The sequence below is a fragment of the Anabrus simplex genome, chromosome 14 (assembly GCF_040414725.1).
Source record: "Anabrus simplex isolate iqAnaSimp1 chromosome 14, ASM4041472v1, whole genome shotgun sequence".
In the NCBI taxonomy this organism is placed as follows: Eukaryota; Metazoa; Arthropoda; class Insecta; order Orthoptera; family Tettigoniidae; genus Anabrus; species Anabrus simplex.
The window spans coordinates 97,905,791-97,926,987 of NC_090278.1; the positions used below are offsets into that span (position 1 = coordinate 97,905,791).

General features: G+C 40.5%; 1 protein-coding gene across 1 annotated transcript in view; it reads right to left on the reverse strand.

The window, feature by feature from the left end:
- Positions 1–460: 460 nt before the first annotated feature.
- ebi (transducin beta like ebi) overlaps positions 461–21,197 on the reverse strand; it is a 45,450-nt gene continuing 24,713 nt past the window's right edge. Inside the window, exons 3-11 of the mRNA XM_067158531.2 lie at positions 20,741–20,897; positions 14,918–15,110; positions 14,077–14,215; positions 13,839–14,000; positions 9,527–9,709; positions 7,508–7,710; positions 7,261–7,426; positions 652–753; positions 461–571 (exon numbers count right to left, since the gene is read on the reverse strand). Of these exons, the coding sequence (XP_067014632.1) occupies positions 542–571; positions 652–753; positions 7,261–7,426; positions 7,508–7,710; positions 9,527–9,709; positions 13,839–14,000; positions 14,077–14,215; positions 14,918–15,110; positions 20,741–20,897 (1,335 nt within the window). The 3' untranslated portion in view covers positions 461–541. The remainder of the gene's footprint in view (positions 572–651; positions 754–7,260; positions 7,427–7,507; positions 7,711–9,526; positions 9,710–13,838; positions 14,001–14,076; positions 14,216–14,917; positions 15,111–20,740; positions 20,898–21,197) is intronic.

The following is a 21,197-nucleotide window of genomic DNA, read 5'->3' on the forward strand; positions in this document are numbered from 1 at the left end:
CTTAGAAACTACAATTCAGCTGAGAATTTAGTCAGAAGCTGGATTCCCTGGAGCCCAGGAAACATACCTGGTGAAGCCAGGAATGCGATGAAGCTAAGGCAGTTTGCCTGGCAGAGGTGTGGGAAGGGCTTCATGGAGGCGAGTAACCTCTATTACTGTTATGTAACTTCTAATCATCACATGACCAAAGAAACACATGAAATTTAGAAACAAATTAACAAATGAGCCACGTAGCAGTAAAATTAGAACCTAAGTTCTTAACTGTATGGAAAAAAAATGTTCATAATCGTGCTAAATGTAGATAGTAAGGCGAGCTGTTCAAGCAACAATGTAGTCGTGTGGCGTTCTAAAGGTTAATTAAGTTGTTTCTTACCCACGCATATTCTGTTATTGTGCTTTCCTTTTTCTAAATACCATATCAGAGGAAACCATGCAGGACTTGGAACAATAACACTGGTACTTAGAAGCATATCTTTTATTATAAAATATCACGTCTATAAGAACCTAACACCTTGAAGAAGAAGAAGAGGAAGAAAAGAGCTCACAGCTTGCGCAAGTCTAACACGAACACCTGCAACAGAGAGCACACAACACTAAGTACCAGCTGCATGACATTCAAGTCAGTTTACACAGAAGTACGGTGATACCTACACTTCCGTCAGAAGCACTAGCGCCCACTTTGTCACCACGAGAGTTCCAGCATACCTCGAAGATGCCACCGGTTCCTTTGTAGCTGTGGACCAACTGTCCGCTCTGAAACCACAAAACATTTCTATCACAGCTGCAAACCAAACATGTTATTAAACTCCTCCTTGTGAAAAATATGACTTTCAATAAAATGTGGGACATGATGTTACCTAGCAACCGTGCAGGCTGTGATGTGAAGTACTGATGGACGGCCATGACATACTGTTAAGATACTGTCACTATCAATCACTACTGATCTGCATTTAGGGCAGTCGCCCAGGTGGCAGATTCCCTACTGTTGCTAGGTTACACCCTGTCACACAGAACTACCGTATTTTCCGGCATAATCGTCGCACTTTTTATACCAAAATTTTCGAAAAAATAGTAGGGTGCGACCATTATACGAAGAATTCTTAATACCAGTATTTGTATTACTCAAAAAATTTATTTATATCTAAATTGTATTTGATACAAATTTAAGATGCACGTAATACTCGCGTTTATACATCAAAATAATTAAAATAGTCTAAAACAAAATTCATAATTATTCGCCGAGCCGCGCCATGTGGGATCTCTAACCTATCGTTCGTGAAGGGTCCATGGAATCTTTACCAAAATAAAGGTTATTGCCGTAATATTCACGTATATCATTCATTTTCAATAAGAGAACTGACCTTGAAGGTTTTCCAATTACTACAAGATGTAAGGAAGAGTGAAACGAAACGGCCTATAAGTCATGCTTTTTATTTTCATCATGTATATCATGATCGCAATATTTCGATACAGTTATGTATAGTGTGAGCATGCCAGTTTCGTTGAAAATGAGAAAATCGCACGGTTTAAAATAGTTACGGCGTGCGCCGGATACATTTTAATTAGTCACAGGATTATTAATCGCGTCGTACCTTGTGATGTGTGTGGGATGGTAGAGGCCTTTGTTGCCCCTGCCCCTAACCAAGCCAGACCAATAATCTTTTCACTAGCCTGGTCTTGAAACTAACTCCTAAGTTGGCAGCATCGCTTAGCTAGCTGTGACATCGTCCGACGCGCGCCATGTTGAATTTCTAACCTCTGTGACATCGTGACATGTGATTTCGCAACAATTCAGCGAACGTTTTTCCAACCTGAAAACCTGTCTACTAGAAGACAAGTGTGTGTTGGTACCGGTATTTCCTGGCAACATTGCCGATAAGCGATAACTTACAGCCTTACGTATTTCAAATAAGAACTCATAATATGTAGGTGGTGAATAAATTGTACACTGTCTTGCGAACAAGTTGTCAAACTGCCGATAGCCTACCGGTAAGCCATGCGTCGTACATATACCGGTATTATTTATACGTTGGGCAACATCTCGCAAATGTGACTGTGTTGCCAAATTGCCCGTAAACCATACACGTACTGAAAATGCAAATTCATGTGCAACTTACGAGGTGTGTTCAAAAAAAGACCGAACTGTGGCTAGAAAAACTTTATTATGTAGCTTACATCATTTCACAGACTGCCCCCTTCAAAATAGTCCCCTGCACTATCAACAGCGTGTTGCCAACGTTTCTTCCACTTTTGGAATGCTTCCTGGAATGCACTTTCTTTGATAGCGCGAAGTTGCCTCGTCGCATTCTCCTTGATCTCTTCAATGTCTTGGAAACGATGTCCTTTCAAGGTGGTTTTCAATTTGGGGAATAAGAAAAAGTCTGCTGGAGCCAAGTCGGGAGAATAGGGCGGATGGGGCACAACAGGAATTTGGTGTTTTGCCAGATAACTGCGGACCGAGAGAGAGGCATGTGCTGGCGCATTGTCATGGTGCAACATCCAGGATTTGTTTTCCCACAGTTCAGGCCTCTTCCTGCGCACAGCATCTCTCAAATGCGTTAAAACATTCTGGTACAGTTCTTTGTTCACTGTCTGGCCTCGGGGTACAAACTCGTGATGGACAATGCCTTTCCAATCAAAAAACACAATCAGCATCACCTTGATGTTTGAATGACTCATTCGTGCTTTTTTCGGTCGAGGAGAACCTTTCCCCACCCACTGTGATGATTGCCTTTTGGTTTCGACATCGTAACCGTACACCCACGTCTCATCTCCAGTGATGATGTTCTTCAGGAAGTTGTCATCAGCATCTGCGTTAGCAAGCATTTCCTGACTGATGCTGACTCGGTTCTCTTTTTGATCGTCAGTCAGCAAACGAGGGACAAATTTAGCACTGACGCGCCGCATCTGAAATTTTTCGGTTAAAATTGCATGACATGATCCTACGCTGATGCACACCTGATCAGCAACCTCTCGGACTGTCAAACGACGATTTCCACGAATCACTTCACGAACTCTCTCGACATGGCGGTCGTCTGTTGATGTGGAAGGTCGCCCAGGCCTAGGGTCTCCAGTGACAGACATTCTACCGTCTTTGAAACGTTTAAACCACTCGTAGCATTGTGTACGACTCATGCATTCCTCCCCGTATGCTAGCTTCAACATTTCAAATGTTTCCACAAATGTTTTCCCAGCTTTGAAGCAGAACTTCACGCACACGCGTTGTTCCTCAAGCCGTTTCATTATAGAATTCGACGAACATGTGACACACGCAATCACTTCAGAGGCTCTAACTCAACTGATAATGCAGGCAATGGAATGCGGAAAGCAGCGGTCTGTTGTCAGAAGTTGCCGCTAGGCGCCGCTACGGTCACAACTCGCTCAATGTTGCGGTTTGCGCGCAATTTACAAAGTTCGGTCTTTTTTTGAACACACTTCGTACATTGCAGTTCCATTTACCTTTTAACCAGATTGGTGAACAAAATTTGGACGTGCGACGATTATGCAATTAAATGTTTAAAGTCCGATTTTTGTATTGAAAATAAAGGATGCGACAATTATGCCGGGAAATACGGTATTTTCGTTATAGGAAGTTTCTGATAAACCCCAGTTCTAAGACATATTTATGACCAAAAAATCTGCCTCTGTTAACATTAACTAAAGAGATAAAGAACTTGATTCAGAGAACAGGAGAATACAAAACAATAAGGCATTTACAACTTGTAAAGGACAGATGTACACAGTCACGGGTCAAAAAATTGCATTTAAATATTTTCACATGCAATGGTTTTCACAAGTGAACGTAAGAAAACTACTGCAGAAGAAAATGTTGATATCTTAATAATTGAACAAGCAAATATTACAAGTATAAGAAAAGGTAAATTGCTGGTGGCAATACAAAACTATTTGACAACCATGTTTGTAAACAAATGTTCATGATACAGTAGCTATTACTGCGTGGAAAGAAAAAACCTGACAAAGTGTATGGCATCTACAGCAATGAAGGGCCTTGGCCTACAAAGCGACTGTTGCTCAGCCCGAAGGCCTGCAGATTACGAGGTGTCGTGTGGTCCGTATGATGAATCCTCTCGGCCGTTATTCTTGGCTTCCTAGACCGGGGCTGCTATCTCACCGTCAGATAGCTCCTCAATACTAATCACGTAGGCTGATTGGACCTCGAACCAGCCCTCAGATCCAGTAAAAAACCCTGACTTGGCTGGGGCCTCCGGGTGAGAGGCAGGCAAGCTACGCCTACAACAATATAGTTATTACAATTTATAAACTTCGTGTTTATTCTGTTTTCCTTTTTATTGGAAAAGTTTTTGTTCCACTTATTCAATCCATAAATGTAAAATGGTATAGCACAAGCAAGGAAGGCCTTTCTTACGAAAAGAAATTTGCTCACTTCAAACATTGATATAGGAATTAGAAAGATGTTTATGAAGACTTTCGCCTGGAGCGTGGCATTGTATGGAAGTGAAACATGGACGATAACTAGCTCAGAAAGAAAGAGAATAGAAGCTTTTGAAATGTGGTGTTACAGAAGAAAGCTGAAGGTGAGATGGATAGATCGAATCATGAATGAAGGGATACTGATTTGAATTGGTGAGAGGAGATCGATTTGGCTAAATTTAACGAGAGCAGATAGAATGATAGGAGACGTATTCAGACACCCAAGACTTGTTCAGTTGGTTTTTGAAGGAAATGTAGGCAGTAAGAATGGTAGGGATAGACTAAGGTATGAATATGACAAGCAGATTACAACAGATGTAGGATGCAGGCCTTATGTAGGAATGAACAGGTAAGCACAGGATAGGGTGGCATGGAAGGTTGAATCAAACTAGTCTATGGACTGATGACTCAAACAATAACAATGTGCATTCCAGTCTAATAAAGACAAGGTCTTGGAGCTTGGGAGGGGGGATATTACACTGAAGCATGCACTGTATTTTACACTATTTTATCTACAAAGATTTTTTAATTTTAAAATTATTTCTGGAGAACCTCTAATACGAAAACACAGTAAGTTATGTCATTCAGTCACCTAATCAATATTTTATTTGAACAGTCTAGTCCAGGGATGGTGAACCTTTTCCAACTAGTGTGCCATTTGAGGTCGGGTTTATTATTCTTAACTGTCTACTGTGCCACTTGTTATTTTCGTTTGTAATGGCCACCTCTCCGCCCCCCCCCCCCCCCCCCCCCCCCCGCACAACCACCATCACCACCGACTTCCATCCCTAATTCAAAATTGTGTTTCAAAATATGTTATTACACATGTATACATTTGTTGTATACATTGTAAAATAATACATTTTATTGCATGTTTGGTGGTCGAATTTTGCCAGTAGCGCAAAAATACTTAGTAGCCATGTCATTTATGTTATGTTCACTTCTTGTCTTCAATAAGATACGAGAAGCACTTAGATCTGAAGTAAAACGATTTCCAACTGTTTACTTCACAACGTTCATTGTAGAAAACAGCTGCTTGCAGGCGTATGCTGACCCAAACAAGATAACTAGCAAATGTCTTCATAGCCGAAAACATTTGTGGTAGGCTGTTCCACTGTTCAAATATTATGTTTTCCGGTTTCTGAGAGAATATTCACCATCAACAGCACACTCGATTTTCACCATTGCTTTACCAAGGTGTACGAATTTGTTTACCCATGCAATGCTTTCTCGAAATTTAGTCAACTCCATTTCTAAATTTTCAATATCTAACCACTCCAAAAATTGACATTAGGCCTAACATCACTCATTTGTGTGATATGAGGTTTTGAAATAAAGTACGATAGTTTCTCCCAATCTCGAAATTGGGATATTCTCTTGGCAACTATTTGTCTTACAAAATTGAAAACAATAAACAGTTACTCACGAAGAATAATTACGTGATGCTGGCAACCACACATATGCCAAGCTTCACTAGTCGACCGATGTAGATCAGAGAATGGCTCGTCCGCTGCGTCTGACGTTTATTTCCCTTGGCTTCCGGACTTATCAGTGTTGCAGTGTTGCCATAATACACGTCCGAATGGAAGTAGAATTTAGGTTTTCAGTATTTATTGCTTAAACCTGAAACACTATGACATTACGATACACGAGATATGTATAGTCTATAGTACAAGACGTACATAAAATACGGTAATATGTACATGGGGTGTGCCACCGAAATCGTGTTCGCGTGTCACTGGCATAGGTTCGCCATCCCTGGTCTAGTCTATGCAGACTAATGCGAATAATCCCCGCACCCTAACTTTAGGACGGCTGATTTTGAAAAAATATGCCAACATTGACTCAATTAAAACCCGCACCCCAATTTCGTGCCTCAATTTGCTTAACAAAAGATGCGGCTATTATTCGCGTAAATACTTTTTATGTTGGACAATTTTCTAGTGAATATTTGTTTTTATCAGAATTACTTGTTTCTCAGCAACTTTTACTTCTTAAAATAAAATTGTAATTGTTACATTCTGGTAATTGATAACACCGCACAGAAGCAGAAAAAAAAAAAAATTATGAAAAAGATAACTTTTTTAGTTCTGGACGAGGTACAGTGCTTTCAATGACATTCCAACGATTTCCTTCAAATTATACACTAGGTGCCGCTGTAGGGAGACTTTTAAGTAAATGCAAAGATGTACTTTCCCCCTTAAGACGTTAAGGATTAGCAATGAGAATTTATTCATTTCCTAAGTAAATGGAAAATCATTTCAAATGCTGAGTCATTAACTGAAATAAAAATGTTTATATATGACTTGATTTCCATCTGTTTGCGGCTTTCCATTTCTTCTTTTATGTTTCTCCTGTGTTCTCTAGTCTGTGTCTTTTTATCCTGTTTCCCGTATCAAGACTGAACATCTGTCAAGATGTGTTGGTAAAGCTGGGAAGCAGAAACGAGCTTGTTGGGTGCTGAGAAGCGAGGAGAGACCCTCCCGAGGCTCTTCCCATACTGACCTGTCGGCATGTATAACTTAGTGCCAATCTTCTACCTTTGGACAATAACATTTCACCTTGAGTGTGGAAGGGGGAAAAAAAAAAAAAAAAGTACTCTTCCGTACAACACTATTTTGCTTCAGAGCTGCTAATCTGAAGAATCCTGTTTGGCCCCTTTGATAGTTCTGGGGATTTTGGGAGTACTAGGTTTCTGAAATACCTAATCAATTTATTTTTATATCTACCTTTATAAACTGTTATGCTGTGAATTGCATTTATTTAGAATTTACCGCCACTTCAAGAGACAGTAGGGAGACAACTCACCTGCGTGGACCAGATGTGGACACACTTGTCGAAGCTCCCGGATGCCAGGAACTTGCCGTCAGGGGAGAAAGCTACACTGTAGACTGGCTCTGTGTGTTTTGTCAGCGTGTGGATACAGACACCTCGCTCCACGTCCCACAGCCGCACCGTCGAGTCGAAAGAAGCGCTACGACAGTTAACGGTTTATTAAATCACTCAAGATAATGCCACAGAAAGGAGTTCTGTAACACACCTCCACTGAACACACCTGGCGAGGATGAGGTTCATGTTGGGATTGGAAGTGCCGGGGCCAGTGGGGCTCCACTTGATTGTGTAGATCTCCTTGCTGTGAGCCTGTAGGTCATGAACACACGTGTCCTGCTTCATTGACCAGATCTTGAGCGTCATATCGTCTGAGCACGAGGCCAGCAAGTTCCCTTGCGGATCCCATTTGATGGCATTCACCTCGTTCTGAAACAGACATTTATCGTGATGATGACTAGAGCAATCATTCAGAACAGACTACAGGTTGTTAGGGCCAGCCAAGGGATTTTAACTTATTTGCTTGCCATAATTCCATGTGAATTAATCGGACCAAGGCAAATTTTTAAACCTAGTGTCCACAGAAATGTTTTCTCAAGTTTCCCTGACTTTCCCTGACCTTCTAAGAAAAATTTCCCTGACTCACAAAAATTAAGTGACATGTTAATTCGCAGATATTTTACAAGGAATAAAAAAGGAAATTCCAGCCTCCACCATCCCCATAGCTGGCCTTATGCTCTCTCAACTTCCTTTTCTTTTTTCCAATTATTTACGGAAAAACAATTACACTGATGGCACTTTACATATAAGCATATATTTTAATGGTAACACATAACATATACCTTTATCTTATCATTTCCAAGAAACAAAGTTACAACTAACTTATTAATAGAGTAATTCAAATATGAAAATACAATTTTTGACCACAACAATCTAATACTATTTCATTTGGATTTAAACCACTCCTGAGATCAAAAGCAATTAACTTACGTTTGAAATGTAGATGAATATAATGAATTCCAATTAGTCTAGGTCTATATTCAAAACAGTTTTCAAATTTGGATACAAATCAGTCAGAAAAGATAGAAATGAAGTTTGCAATTATCGCAAAGATTACAGTTTTCGTTTTATATTTTCTAAAAGTACTTTCTTCCTTTCAATTTCAAAATCCTGCTTTCCTCTTTCAGTTTTCAACTTTTTCTGTTTTTTCCTCCAAATCTTTCAATTTTAATTCAATTTTCCTTTTCTATATTTTCTTCCTTTCCTCTTTCGGTTGCTTTTCTTTTTTATATTCCAGGTATGAATGATACCTTTTTCTTGAAGCTTGAATTGAAGTCAGCATGCTTCTATTGGTTATAACATTCATTAAACTACCAACATGTTTCACACTATCAAAAATAATTCTCTGGGACACAAGTGAGTCTTACAGAAGATTTTCGATTAGTAAATGCTTATGGACAGAAAAGCCTGTCTCAACAAATGCATTACCATAGGACTCATTACAGACCAGAGATCTTCATATCTCTCATATTTTCCTAAGAGATTATACTCATCTGTTCTTTCAGAAATGAGGTGATTAATTTGTTTGTTGATTCCTGCATTGTTCTGAGCTTCCTCGTTTGCCACTTTCAACACTTTTATCACATATTCCTGTATGGATGTGTAAGTTTTCAAGGACAACATCAATCCTTTTCATTGCCAAGCAATATCATTTTAGGGTACTGTATAGGGCAGTGAGACTCCTTGCTAAATGTGAGGACTTTTCTGAGTTTTTCTAACATGGTGATCGAAAGATTTTTGAACTCATTCCTAAAAGTAACTTTTTCATTTTCAAAACATTTGTTTTGGTAGAGTAGCATAACCAATATCCACTTTTTCTCGTGAACCTAATTTGGAACAAAGAATTCAATTACATTCTCGTCCGTGACTGTAGCAGATTGGCAAGATCTTCCTCATCCGGGTTGTATTCCTCACTCCAATGCTACAATAGGCTGGGTTACAACAGAATAGAGCATCCCCTCAAATCCATCATTGCGGAAGATTTCCCCGACTTTCCAGAATGTGGACACTATGTTTTAATAATTTTTGCAATGGTTGGCTACAGCATGCTTGCTTATTCTTACATCCGACACTTTCTATATGTTGTTTGTTGACTGAACAGAAACAGACTCAGTCGAGCAACAAATATAACGTACCTGTAAAAAGCACACTATTAAACAAAGTGATGTTCTGCTACTCCACTCACCGTGTGTCCCTGGAAAGACTTGATGGGTTTGTCTACGCTGAGCTTGCAGACGTGGATACACTGGTCGGTGCTGCATGAGGCGAAGCTCTGGTTGGTCTGCCAGTCCACGTCCAGGGCCGGGGCCGAATGAAACGAGAACTGTTGTGTGCACTGGCCGGATGCTGCGTCCCAGATGATGGTCGTCTGAAAGGGAACGACATTTGTCAGTATTCAACAAGTTCCTGTATCTGTCTTCAGAATTCACCTCTTGGAGTGGAGTGTCACATGGTTTGACCCACAATTTCAAATATTTAAGTACTGGAAAATGGGAAAGAATGAACAAGTGACAAATGATGTCAGAAGTAGGAAGGTACAAACACAATTACAAGAGATATGGATAAGCATGAAAACAGAAAAACAAAAGGTTGCTCTCCTGTGTCGTAAGAGCTTGTGCCTCCCATGGTGAACTCGTTCTCGTTCGATCTCAACGCTATTAGGTTTGCGAGGCCTAGGGATACCTTTATATTTCAAAGGATTGAACTTCTTCAGTTTTCTCTTCTAATTACAGATGAGACATAACATCTACTTCCCGGCTTCAGCAATAAAATAAGGGTGAGATCCTAGTTCTATAATTGCTTTTAATGTATTGAATAGGTGGAAATCAAAGTTTTATTGTTCTCCTTCAGTCCTAAGGTTAGAAGAGGAAAGCTGTCAGCATTCCTCCAAACTCCAACATGTACGACAACAGCCACCCTCCACCTTATGTAACTGTATCAGACATTCAAATGAATACATCACAAGAGGGCCATCGCTCCTGTCTCCTGCAGCAAGGTAAGGGGGAATGTCTGTAACCCCGCCTTGGAACTTCAAACATGCTTCCATTCCGTACCCAGAGGGCCTTAGTGCAGAAAAATGGAGAACCATTCTCAGGACCAGACCTCCTGCCTGCAGAAGCCGATCTCGAGCCAAAGCCCACTTTGCTCCGTGTTAAAGTTTTCATTCCATACCCGGAAAGGAACTAGCGGGAAAGGTAAGGTGGAACTGTTCCAGCATTCGACTTAGTCCAAGAGAATGTCCACCAAATATAGAGCTGCAAGGCCGAAGCCTACTCTACCTGATCTTATCCAACTGAGTGTAAACTGAGCAGTGGAACTGGAGAGTCCTTCAACGATTAAATTTTCATCCAATTGATTTTATGTCTTTTTATAAATTTTTCTTATATGGACTTGTCAAGTCATGTAATGAATGTTGTTTGGAGTGAAAGTGACCGTTAACCAATCATATTAATGTGCAAGTCAAATGCATAGAGCCTTTTTTCAGGTTATTCAACGCAACAAGACACTTGTGAGGAATTATGACTTGGAACTTGAACTCTTGTTGCAAATAACATGTGGTAAAACATGAGGAGCACATGACAATCACAGAGGATCCTAACAGGAAAATGTATGTATCTGAAGGAAACTTTCAATTTCTACAAAACGCTTTTCCACCTTGTCAAAACTTCACATTTTATTATATTAGCTCTCGTACATGTTTCGAGAGCTCAACTGCTCTCTTTCTCAGCGGTGCAAAACATCAAACAAAACTCCTTGGACTTGACACATTTGTACAAGACAGTCATCAACAAAACAAATCGTACACAAATCTTGAAACCATTAAAATATCTCTTTCGTGTCTAAACTGTTCACTTACACTTACTATGTCATTTAGTAAAAGCTTTTAAAAAATAGAATCATTTTCAAAACATAAAATAAATAAAACCTATTAAGTTAGTCTGTCTGCTCTATTCTTGAAAACTTCTCCTTATTTAGGCCTACACTGCTGTAGTTCTAAGATCTTCTTAATCTCGGGCAACCGTGTGAGCCAATGTTAAGTGTCAAGTTCTTCAGTTTCAGCCGGTACACTGTCTGAACCAAACATGTCCTTGCTGCCATCATGGTTAAAACATTCAATTCTCAAGGAAACGTCAAAACAAGTACTCTTTTCTTTCCTTTTCCTGCATTTATCTGGCTTTCTTGTTATCCTACACTACTCCCACATGAAGATTGTGAAGAGGGCCCCTCAATGAGTGTACAAGCTGGGAAGCAGAAACAAGCTTATCAGGCGCTGACAAGAGACGGATGTAGAAGAACTGAGATTGACGAGGAGAGAGCCCGTCTATTTGAAGACGGCAGTCTCTCACAGTGCATTGGCACTGCTAGTTACCAACTCATGAGCCCAAATTGGCACATTGCGGTGAAACGCTGGCAACCAAGAATGAGTTAGCTCAAAAATTTATAATTTCCAATAACAGGCCAAATGTGTTGCAATTATGAATTTACTCATTCAGGACAAATATTTCAAGTCCCCTATGGGAATCAAAACCTGTATTACTTTTTCTTTTGCTAGTGGTTTAACATGCCTTTGCTGGCGAGATGTAGTGCTTACAGTGCACTACGTCTTCTGGTATGGGCTATATCAAATTTGTTACTTTCATTGACTTGTCTCAGTCTCATCCTTGGCTTCGACAATATGAAAGTGACCGAGGTATGAGCGATGCTAGTAATACCATTCCTTATGCAGCCAGTCCCTGTTATGAATGGTATGAAAATATCACTCATAGGGTTGGTTAATGCATTTCAGTGGGCTTGGCAGACTGATATGTAATAGCAACTGCTGGCTCGGTGAGGAAAGCAACGGGAAACTACCTCACTCCTCATTTCCCTAGTACGCCTCTTCAGTGACACCTAGGCTATTTATGACAGCTGTTGGCGGAGCTGCAGAGGATCAAACCAGCCTTCGGGCTGAATACTCAACATACAGTGGTTTAACGTCACACTAACACATCGAAGAATTTCAGCAACACAAGGAATGGGAAAGGTATAGCCCCAGCATTCGCCCGGTGCGAAAATGGGAAACGACGGAAAACCAGCTTCAGGGCTGCCGACAGTGTGGTTCGAACCCACTATCTCCTGGATGCCACATGGCCAACTCGCCCCGTCAGAGTATCACTGAATACAGGATTTCTGATACTGTGACATTAGAATGCAGAGAACAAAAGAAGATTTCATTCATCCTCATTACTGTTCAAGTAACTGGGGTTGGACAAGTGTTGTTTAACTCACAACAACTGAAAAGAGAGGGTTCATATGACATTAACCCCTCGGCTTACCTAACCGTCGAATCGACGGAGGAATGCACTGCCCAGTGTTATTGACGAAACACTGAAGTAATTCATTATTAATTCAACAGATGGCATTAAAATGCTTCTTTATATTATAAGGAAGTATCTTATTGCTGAACAGCAGCTGTTGTGTTGTGGATATGTTACTAGAGAGCAACTGTGATGAAGATTATGATATATTTTAAAGTTCTTCTAGTGAACGTAGTGCTTAGCGAAGTTAGTGGATGAAGCAGACATAAATATTGCAACTCTAAATGTTCCCAAGCACCATAACAAAAACAGAAAGTGGAAGTGGTGTCCATTACACAAGTCCTAGAAAAGTGCAATTTACGGGAATTCCTGGGGTAAGTCCTACTTTTTAACACACTGAACTTACGGCTAAAATGTTCTAGATCAATTTTTCGGTGATGACTTCTGGCAAAGCGCGTGTGATGAGACAGACAAGCGTTACTAGGCGAGTTTATTTCCTACAGTATGTTTTTTTGTTGTAATGTAGCAAATTTCATTGAAATAGTTTTTTTGTACTGCGTTGGCCTTCGGAGAACAAGGCGGCTGCTGCCCGGCTCATGACCTGAAGATGACAGCAACTGCAGTTTTAGTTCTATATTAGATGCTACTACTCGCAACAGCTCCTTACTTCACGATGCAGGGTTAACGCAGTTCCAAGATTCCTTGTATTTCTAAACTACTCTCCGTGCCAACAATCAAACCCAGGTTGCCTTAATGAGACTGTAGAATTCTAGACTGGAACCGCAGTGGGGGTCTGTTTAATTCTGAGAATTTATGTACTGGTTTCACAGTTGCGGAGATATTAATATTTATATATGGCCATGTATGAACCTAATTTGCATCAGAATTTAAATGGTAAGTCGAAGGTTCAGAGCACATGTTTATTTAGTAATGAAAAGGTTTAATTAACAAACAGCTGCACTCTTTACCCAGTCACATTCACATTTTCGCTGTCACTTGAACTATTATTATCACATGCACCTCGTCACTTGCTTCTGGTCTACTATCTAAAACACTTTCAAGCAGAGTCTCACTTCCCCAAACCGTAATGAACTGAAAGGCAGACGAACAAAGAACAGCCTCATTGCCATAACCTTAGCCAAACTGCAAGCAGAAATGTAACACCTCGAGCTCCGTGAGTGGGTTAACAACAAAACTCACCTTGTCAACACCAGCACTCAGGATGTAGTTCCCTTTCTTGTTCCATTTGAGAGCAAAAATGGGTCCTTTATGCTGTCCCAGGGTGCTGGCCAGCCGCCCGTCCGTGGTCCAGATCCGAGCGTAGCCGTCGTAAGAGCCCGTGGCCAGCAGCGATCCATCACACTGAAAGTAGATCACGTTACAACAAGTTTCTCGATGCTAAAAACATCAGTACACAACAAGGGAGAAAGCCACTCACGTTCCAGTCCAGCGAGGTGACGTCTTTGTTACTGGGCACCTCGGTGCCCCCTTTCTGGATACAGTGACGTAGTACCAGCTGACTTGGGGAGGAAGAATTATCGCTCATGTCCCAGATGCGGGCTGTACTGTCTCCTGAACTGCAACACAAGAGGTGCAAATGGTAAACTTCATGTAATTTGTCAGCAAAAAGACAAAACAAAACTATATTTGTACACTGCCACTGCTACCGAGATCTTGACGTTCAGTGCTGTGGTTTAAGGGAGTTAATAGTTCACATAGTCAGGACCATAACTAGACTAGAAGTGAAAACTACAGCCGGGTAGTCCTCGCACTATGGCACAACATCTGCAGTGCCACTCAATTGTGCTGCACTATGGGGTACAATAAAAAGCTTAACGTCACACCTGGCCCGGGGACAGTTTGGATACCTGGATACATGACAGCAGAGGTGCCACTATTTATCACGAAATGCTGTAGAGCATGTTAAAGACCAGCTGCATGATGACGAGTTCACAGATGATCACTGTGCATTTCAGCAAGATAATGCTCCCCGCCATGAGTGGTTTCTCAAGAACAATCAAACACCTTTAGGATTAATTAGAATTAAGACTCACTCCAGATCCCAACAACTCACAGACAGCCATTCCCTTGAAGATATTCCGCCCTTGAGTTAGAGGACAGTTTCCAGGAGGTGTGCCTATCCACTATGGTTCTTCTGAACATCTTAGCCTGCCGGAAATATTTCCTAGCATGGAGGTAGGCTGGAAAATTGTAAAAAGATGGAGGAATATTTTCTCAAGTTGAGTTTTGTAATCAGAATCCTATTAGTGTGCACTCACCCAGAGGCCAGCAGGTCAGTGGTGGGGTTCCAAGCACAAATGAAGACTTCAGACTCGTGACCACGCAGGACAGTCGCCTTGCTGGGAGGGATCTCGATGCTGCCGTCCACCTCCATGCTCTCGGCAGGAGGGTTCGTCTGCCCTGGTTGTTGCTGCTGTTGTTGCGTCTGTTGCTGTTGCTGCTGCTGCGCCCCTACAAAGACATAACAAGAAGTGGAACTCTGATGTTGTACAGTTTGCAACTGTGCAAACACGGGGCACATGTGTCCTTTCAACTTCTGTCTAAATCCAGAGCTGCAAGTGAAGACATACTTTGGTCAGACTAAGAGACCTGCAAGGGAAAGATCAACAGGGGTACGGAGCAATAGACCTATGGAAACGTGCACGGTCAGCTGGGCATTAACCATCCTAGACTGTACTAAACAGATGGTATGATCACATCTTACAGACTACAGAAACTGACCGATTGGTAAATAAAGGAGGCAGAATTCTATTGAAAAGAATATGAGAATCTGCAGCATGTCGTCCATCATGCAGGAAGCAGAAGATCGGTCCGTACATGCCACTGTGTGTGTGACAGATCATGTATAACTGCAATGCGGTATATTGAGCAGAGAACTCATGCTATCATGGATTGAGGAAGCGGTAAAACAAAAGACTACTCACAAGCGACTATGGATGGACCGAGGGAGGAAAGTTGACCCTACATGGAAGGGAGAAGATTTCCTTAATGTACTGTGCCCCATTTCGTCTTGTTTCTTTGCTCGTGGAGGCAGGGAGAGGGCGGCATATTACATTTCTTTTTTTTCAACAAGAAAGATTTAGACTGTAACAGTTATGAAACATTTACACATTTCAGAGGTGAAAATATCTTGCACTCCAGTGTGCAAGCCAAGTATGATTTTCACGATTCCGTCATTTACCTGGTAGACCTTCTCTATGTACTGTACCAGGTCTTCTGTACTTCATTATTGCAGTTTGCATCTCCACTCCAAAACTACTGGAAACCCTCCCTCAATCTCTTCTGTCTCTTTCCTTTCCAGCTGGTTTCACTCAGTCCCAACAATGCAATGTCCTCCTTTTCCACACGCATTCCATTAGTTGTTCTGTCTTGCCGATAAGGGTCAAGACAATTACTGTTGCCTAGTTTTCACAGTTCCCCCAGGAATGCGTGTCGCTTTTGGCGGATGCCCTAACTGGTTCCGAGACCTCAGCTCACTCTTAATCATTTTATAGGCTATTAGTCGCTCACAACACCCAAAGGCATTTTATTCCTACTGCCAGGCCGCCACTAACATGGAGTGCAGGGTGGTATTACCTCCACCAAGGAAACATCACCCCTCCTAAAGAGCCTCTTCTGCCATCTCCACCATACCCAAGCCCACCTTCTCCGCCATAGAGTCCGTCTTCACTCGTAACCCTTACCACACCGGGTCAGTGTTCTCTGGGACTCTCATATGCAGGAGCACCACTCCCAGGGTAGGGCTGCCTCCGAAGTTGGTCCCTGCCTGCTACCTACATCAAGACAAACTGTTCCTATCACTTTATAATTTGTTCTGACTCCAAATCAAAACTCTTCATCAACCCATATCCTCGCAAAGGAAATTCTGCTCTAGTCAGAGAAGAACCAATGCAGGAAAATATGCTGCCATAATGCAGATACCTTCACACAGTGTAAACCAAGGTAACGAGTCTGCTGATCAGGCATCAAAAGACATCCACTGAGTGACCCCACAATACCTATACCACATTGCGACGTTATCACATAAAGGAATGTCATCAATGGCAGTTGGACTTGCTGGCCACTGCCAGGAAGATCAGGTTTTAATATCAAGACTGAGGAGAGGACACCGAAAGCTGACACACTGACCATTGACTATCGAGCACGTAAGCACAGCACAACCAACCAATGGCAGGAGTACCACATTATTTCTAATGAATTCAACTCTCCTTCACTCATCATCATGAATTCCTTCCAGCGAGCCACGTAGGATGTTTTACAATGCGTGCCTCCATTCGTTACGGTCTTTGTCTGCTTCTTCTTCTCTCTCTACATCATCCCATGTTTCTCCTTTCTTCTCTGATCTAACCACCTTTTTCTAGGGCGTCCAATCAATCTTCATCCTGGAATGATCGTTTCAAAATACTTCCTTGGAGTTCGAGTCGCCCGCGTGTCCTGGCCACTTCAGCCTTTCTTCCATGGTCAGGTTGAGCTGCAGGTCTCTTCGTATCTGAGCATTCTTCACTATGCCTCCAAATTATTAAATTCTATAAATATTCCTGTTTATGTTACAAAATGTACAGATTGTTTTCTCACAGCCTGTCGGTTTAATGTAATGCCTTTGGTTATTTTATTTTTACATTTCATAGAAGTTGTGATGTGGTTAGAGCCAAAGCAATTATACCGTAAGTACTTTAAATTAAAAAATTAAGGAAGAAACATTGTATACAGATAAGATGGCTGAGATTTGAAGAAGTGAACCAAATTAGAGAGGCGTATTTGGCAACCAAGAAAACAATTTTCTCAGGGCATTTATATATGTTTAGAAACAACTATTATTAAAAGACTTTCTGTTCATCGAAAACTGAAACTGACTCATTCACTAGACTATATTCATGAAATACGACGGGAAGGAACATGTATATGTAAAACTCCACCATGTAAATAAAAAAAATTATAGCAGTAATGACTCAAGTTTCTGCAAAAAAAACCGCTTCTTTTGAAATCCCAGATATAATTTTTCTGAACGCACGAAGAGTTTACTGCTAATGAAAATGAACACACACTGTTTTTGAGCAGCAAAAAACACTCCTCACAAGAGTCAAACAAGGGAGGTCATTCCCCTCAATACCAGGATTCCCCCCGCCCTCCATGTTGCTCTTTTTGCTGCGATAAATGAAATACTATGGAAATGATGACAGCCTCGTTTATTCACTGGTGGCTATCCCCGACAAGCAAGCAGAGCAAGGGGGATGTGCGAATAACCCTAGTGCTGAATCTACAACTGCTCAGTTTCGTCAAATACAGTAGACAATACAAGATAGTTTGCGAAATATCAAGGGACGGTGATTAGAGCTCTGTCAAGCGGAGTGACCTGGGGCCTGTTCCACAAAAGTATGGTCTTGTACATTACAAGTAAATTCTCTAGTAACTTGTACAAATACCAGAGTTTCTGTTCCACCAAAGAATTTTCTATAGTTGTACTTGACTACTCCATACTTACAAATTACTAGTGAATTTTTATAGGCTTGTTCCACAAAAGTACTAGTACTTGTAACTTACTAGCGAAATGAGAAGAATTCTCTACCAGTGAAAGGACAATAATATATAAATGTACTAGTGCTATTTAAATACGCTTATTTTGGATACATTTTGATAAATATGTTGTCTAGCAGTAGTGATAGTGATGGTGATGAAAATGAAAACTATCGTCTGTACAGGGAAAGAATAAACTTCCAGTTTAACACTGTATTTGAATACAATGAACATTTTAGGTTAAGCACAATACAAGTGGAAGAACTTTTGATAGATATTGGCCATAGCTTAAAATATCCTACGAACAGAAATAAATCTCTCTCTGCTAAACAACATTTACTAACAACATTACATTGGCTAGGAAATGGTGGTCAGTACCATGGTACTGCAGATATGCTTGGGATGGCAAAATCTTCGGTCTGTGGTAGCTGCAATAAATGATATAAAATTTCCTCAAATTGTTTGTTGGCCTGAAAATACTGAAAAAAAAAAAAAAAAAAAAAACATATTCCAAGAAGGACATTCCTGGAATCATTAATGAGCAGAATATCTCTTACATACGTCCAACTTTTCCCCTCAAAACCTCCATGAGCTTTTCCCAAGTCAAATATTTCCATCCAACCATTTATTTTGTCTTGTTTTTTCAGACTCTCACTGAATCCACCGAAACGAATATCTTTCCTACCTTCTATTTCCTTCAAAATGAATAACTTTGTTTCTCTTGACATCATTTTAACAATTCATGCAGAGTTTGCAATTTCGTAACAATTAGGTTTGGTGGCCGAATATCGTTATTAGCGGCATCTGATTCCTAATGACAGACCAAGGTTAGGTATGTTAGACTCTCGTAGAACATACGCGAGGATCACGGAAGAACAGAATGGGTGATAATAACGGAGTAATTTCCTATCATCAAAGAAATAAACTGAAAAATAACATCGTAGCATTAAAAAATTCACAGGAATATTAGTTCTTTCAATCTTTGCTGCATAAGTTACAGTAAAATACGATATTACGATAAATGAGGCAAGCATAACCTAATTCAACGAATGGAATACGAAGATAAACAGCTGATTCATGCTATGACGTAGTATGTTTATTGATATGTCGCCACTTGTAAAACTTGTAACAATTCACTGGTAATATACAAGAGACTATCAATCTTTTGTGGAACAGAAATGTACAACTCCATACATTACAAGAACCCACACTAGTAACTTGTAATGTACAAGACCATACTTTTGTGGAATAGGCCCCTGGAGTCACCGATTCTGTCATCAGAGCACGTGTATTTGTTTGTGAAGTTTTTGGCATTATTTATGCGTTTGCATTAAGTTGACATAAGTAAATAGTACTGTGTGTCAGTCCTTTATATCTCCTGTCAATATGAGTGGAAAGATATATGCTGCGTTTGGCTGCAATGGCTATGAAGTGCAGAAGGATTTGCGGAGTTTCTTCTGTTTCCCTCGTGACAAGAAAATGTAAGTAAATATTGTGTTTGCATATATATTCTTCCAGTTACAAAGAGATTTTTATAGTACTAAACTTTTAACTGACTTAAAACATAATACTGCAGCAGTTAACCTTCAATACCGATGTGTTGTTGTAGGTGTGATCTGTGGGTTTGATTTAATTCAGGAAAATACATATGCATATGAGTGTGGCTGGTTGTGTTCCAAGTTACCCCATTTGGAATGCCCTAATGCATTGTCAAGCACTGAAGAAAATATGGGTGACTTAAGAAATGTACATATCTTGTTGTTACAAAATGATGATGCAATTTTGCTTTACCCTAATGTAATGGCAAGCATTGCTTATAGGGAAATTTTGAATGTTCTTGAGGCTATATTTATATATTTTCTCTCTGTTAGCAGGCTTCAAGTTAAGAGGAAAATAATCCAGCACTTAAATGTAAATTCATTGAATCATGTGTGTAAGGAATGTGCTGATATTCTTATTGACAAGTGTTTTAATGTAATGATACAATGTTTTTTAAATTAGAAAAAAAGATAAATCTAGCCGCAAAAGTTAAGGCAGGAAAGCTAAAAAAGTAATGCATAAACAAAAGATCAAGCCCTTTTACAGCAGTCCATTTCACACCTTGATTATATGCCTAATTTCAGTCTTTAAATAATAACCTGTTAAATAACTCTTCATTCATTTATCCAGAATTGCTTTAGCAACTTTGAAGTTAATATCTTAGTAACACTTTCTTTCTAGACGTAATTTATTTATCCATTTCCATATAAGCATTTCCATTGATATTTGAATGTAGCGCGAACTTCCAGGTCATGCCACTAGGAGCGCCACTTGTGAATTGTCTCTAATTTTAACAAGGCTAAATCTGGAAATGTTGCATATTAACACTGCTGTATTTGGTTTCATCCTTGGCAACAATATGGTTCATTTTGCTCTTACAGTCTGTGCATTTATGTTTATTTTATTGTTCATTCTAGTGTAGTATTTAGTATCCTGCTGGTGATACTGCTCACCCTACCGTGTTTTATACACCGCGATAAACAGTAATACCAGTGATATACCGAGGAGCAAGGAAATAGACCACTTACCTTCTTCTCCGCCGTTGACGTTATCCGACAGCTCGGTCTTCACACCACATTTCTGTTGGTTCTGTTGATTCTGTTGGCTCTGACGACTTGCCACTATGTCCGGCATGACGGCATCGATGAGGGACAGGCTCTCCACCAGTCGCTGCTCCGATCCATCCTGTAAAGAAATGTTTGAAACTCCTCAAGACAGACTTAGCGAGATGAGATGACATGTGGTCACATTAAACGAGTACGCTTCCATCAGTTGTATGGATTGTGAACTAACTCATGTGATGAGGTTAACAATGCTTATAACGACTCAGGTGATCTGATGACAAACGATGATGCTGCGAATGAAATGAATGCAAAAAGTGGAGGTGATGTTGAGCATTCCAGTGAGAAGGTATTTGGTGATGCAGAAAAGAAAGTGTGGGCGAGAAGTCCCCGTACCCCTGTAACTGTTTAGTATCACATGTTG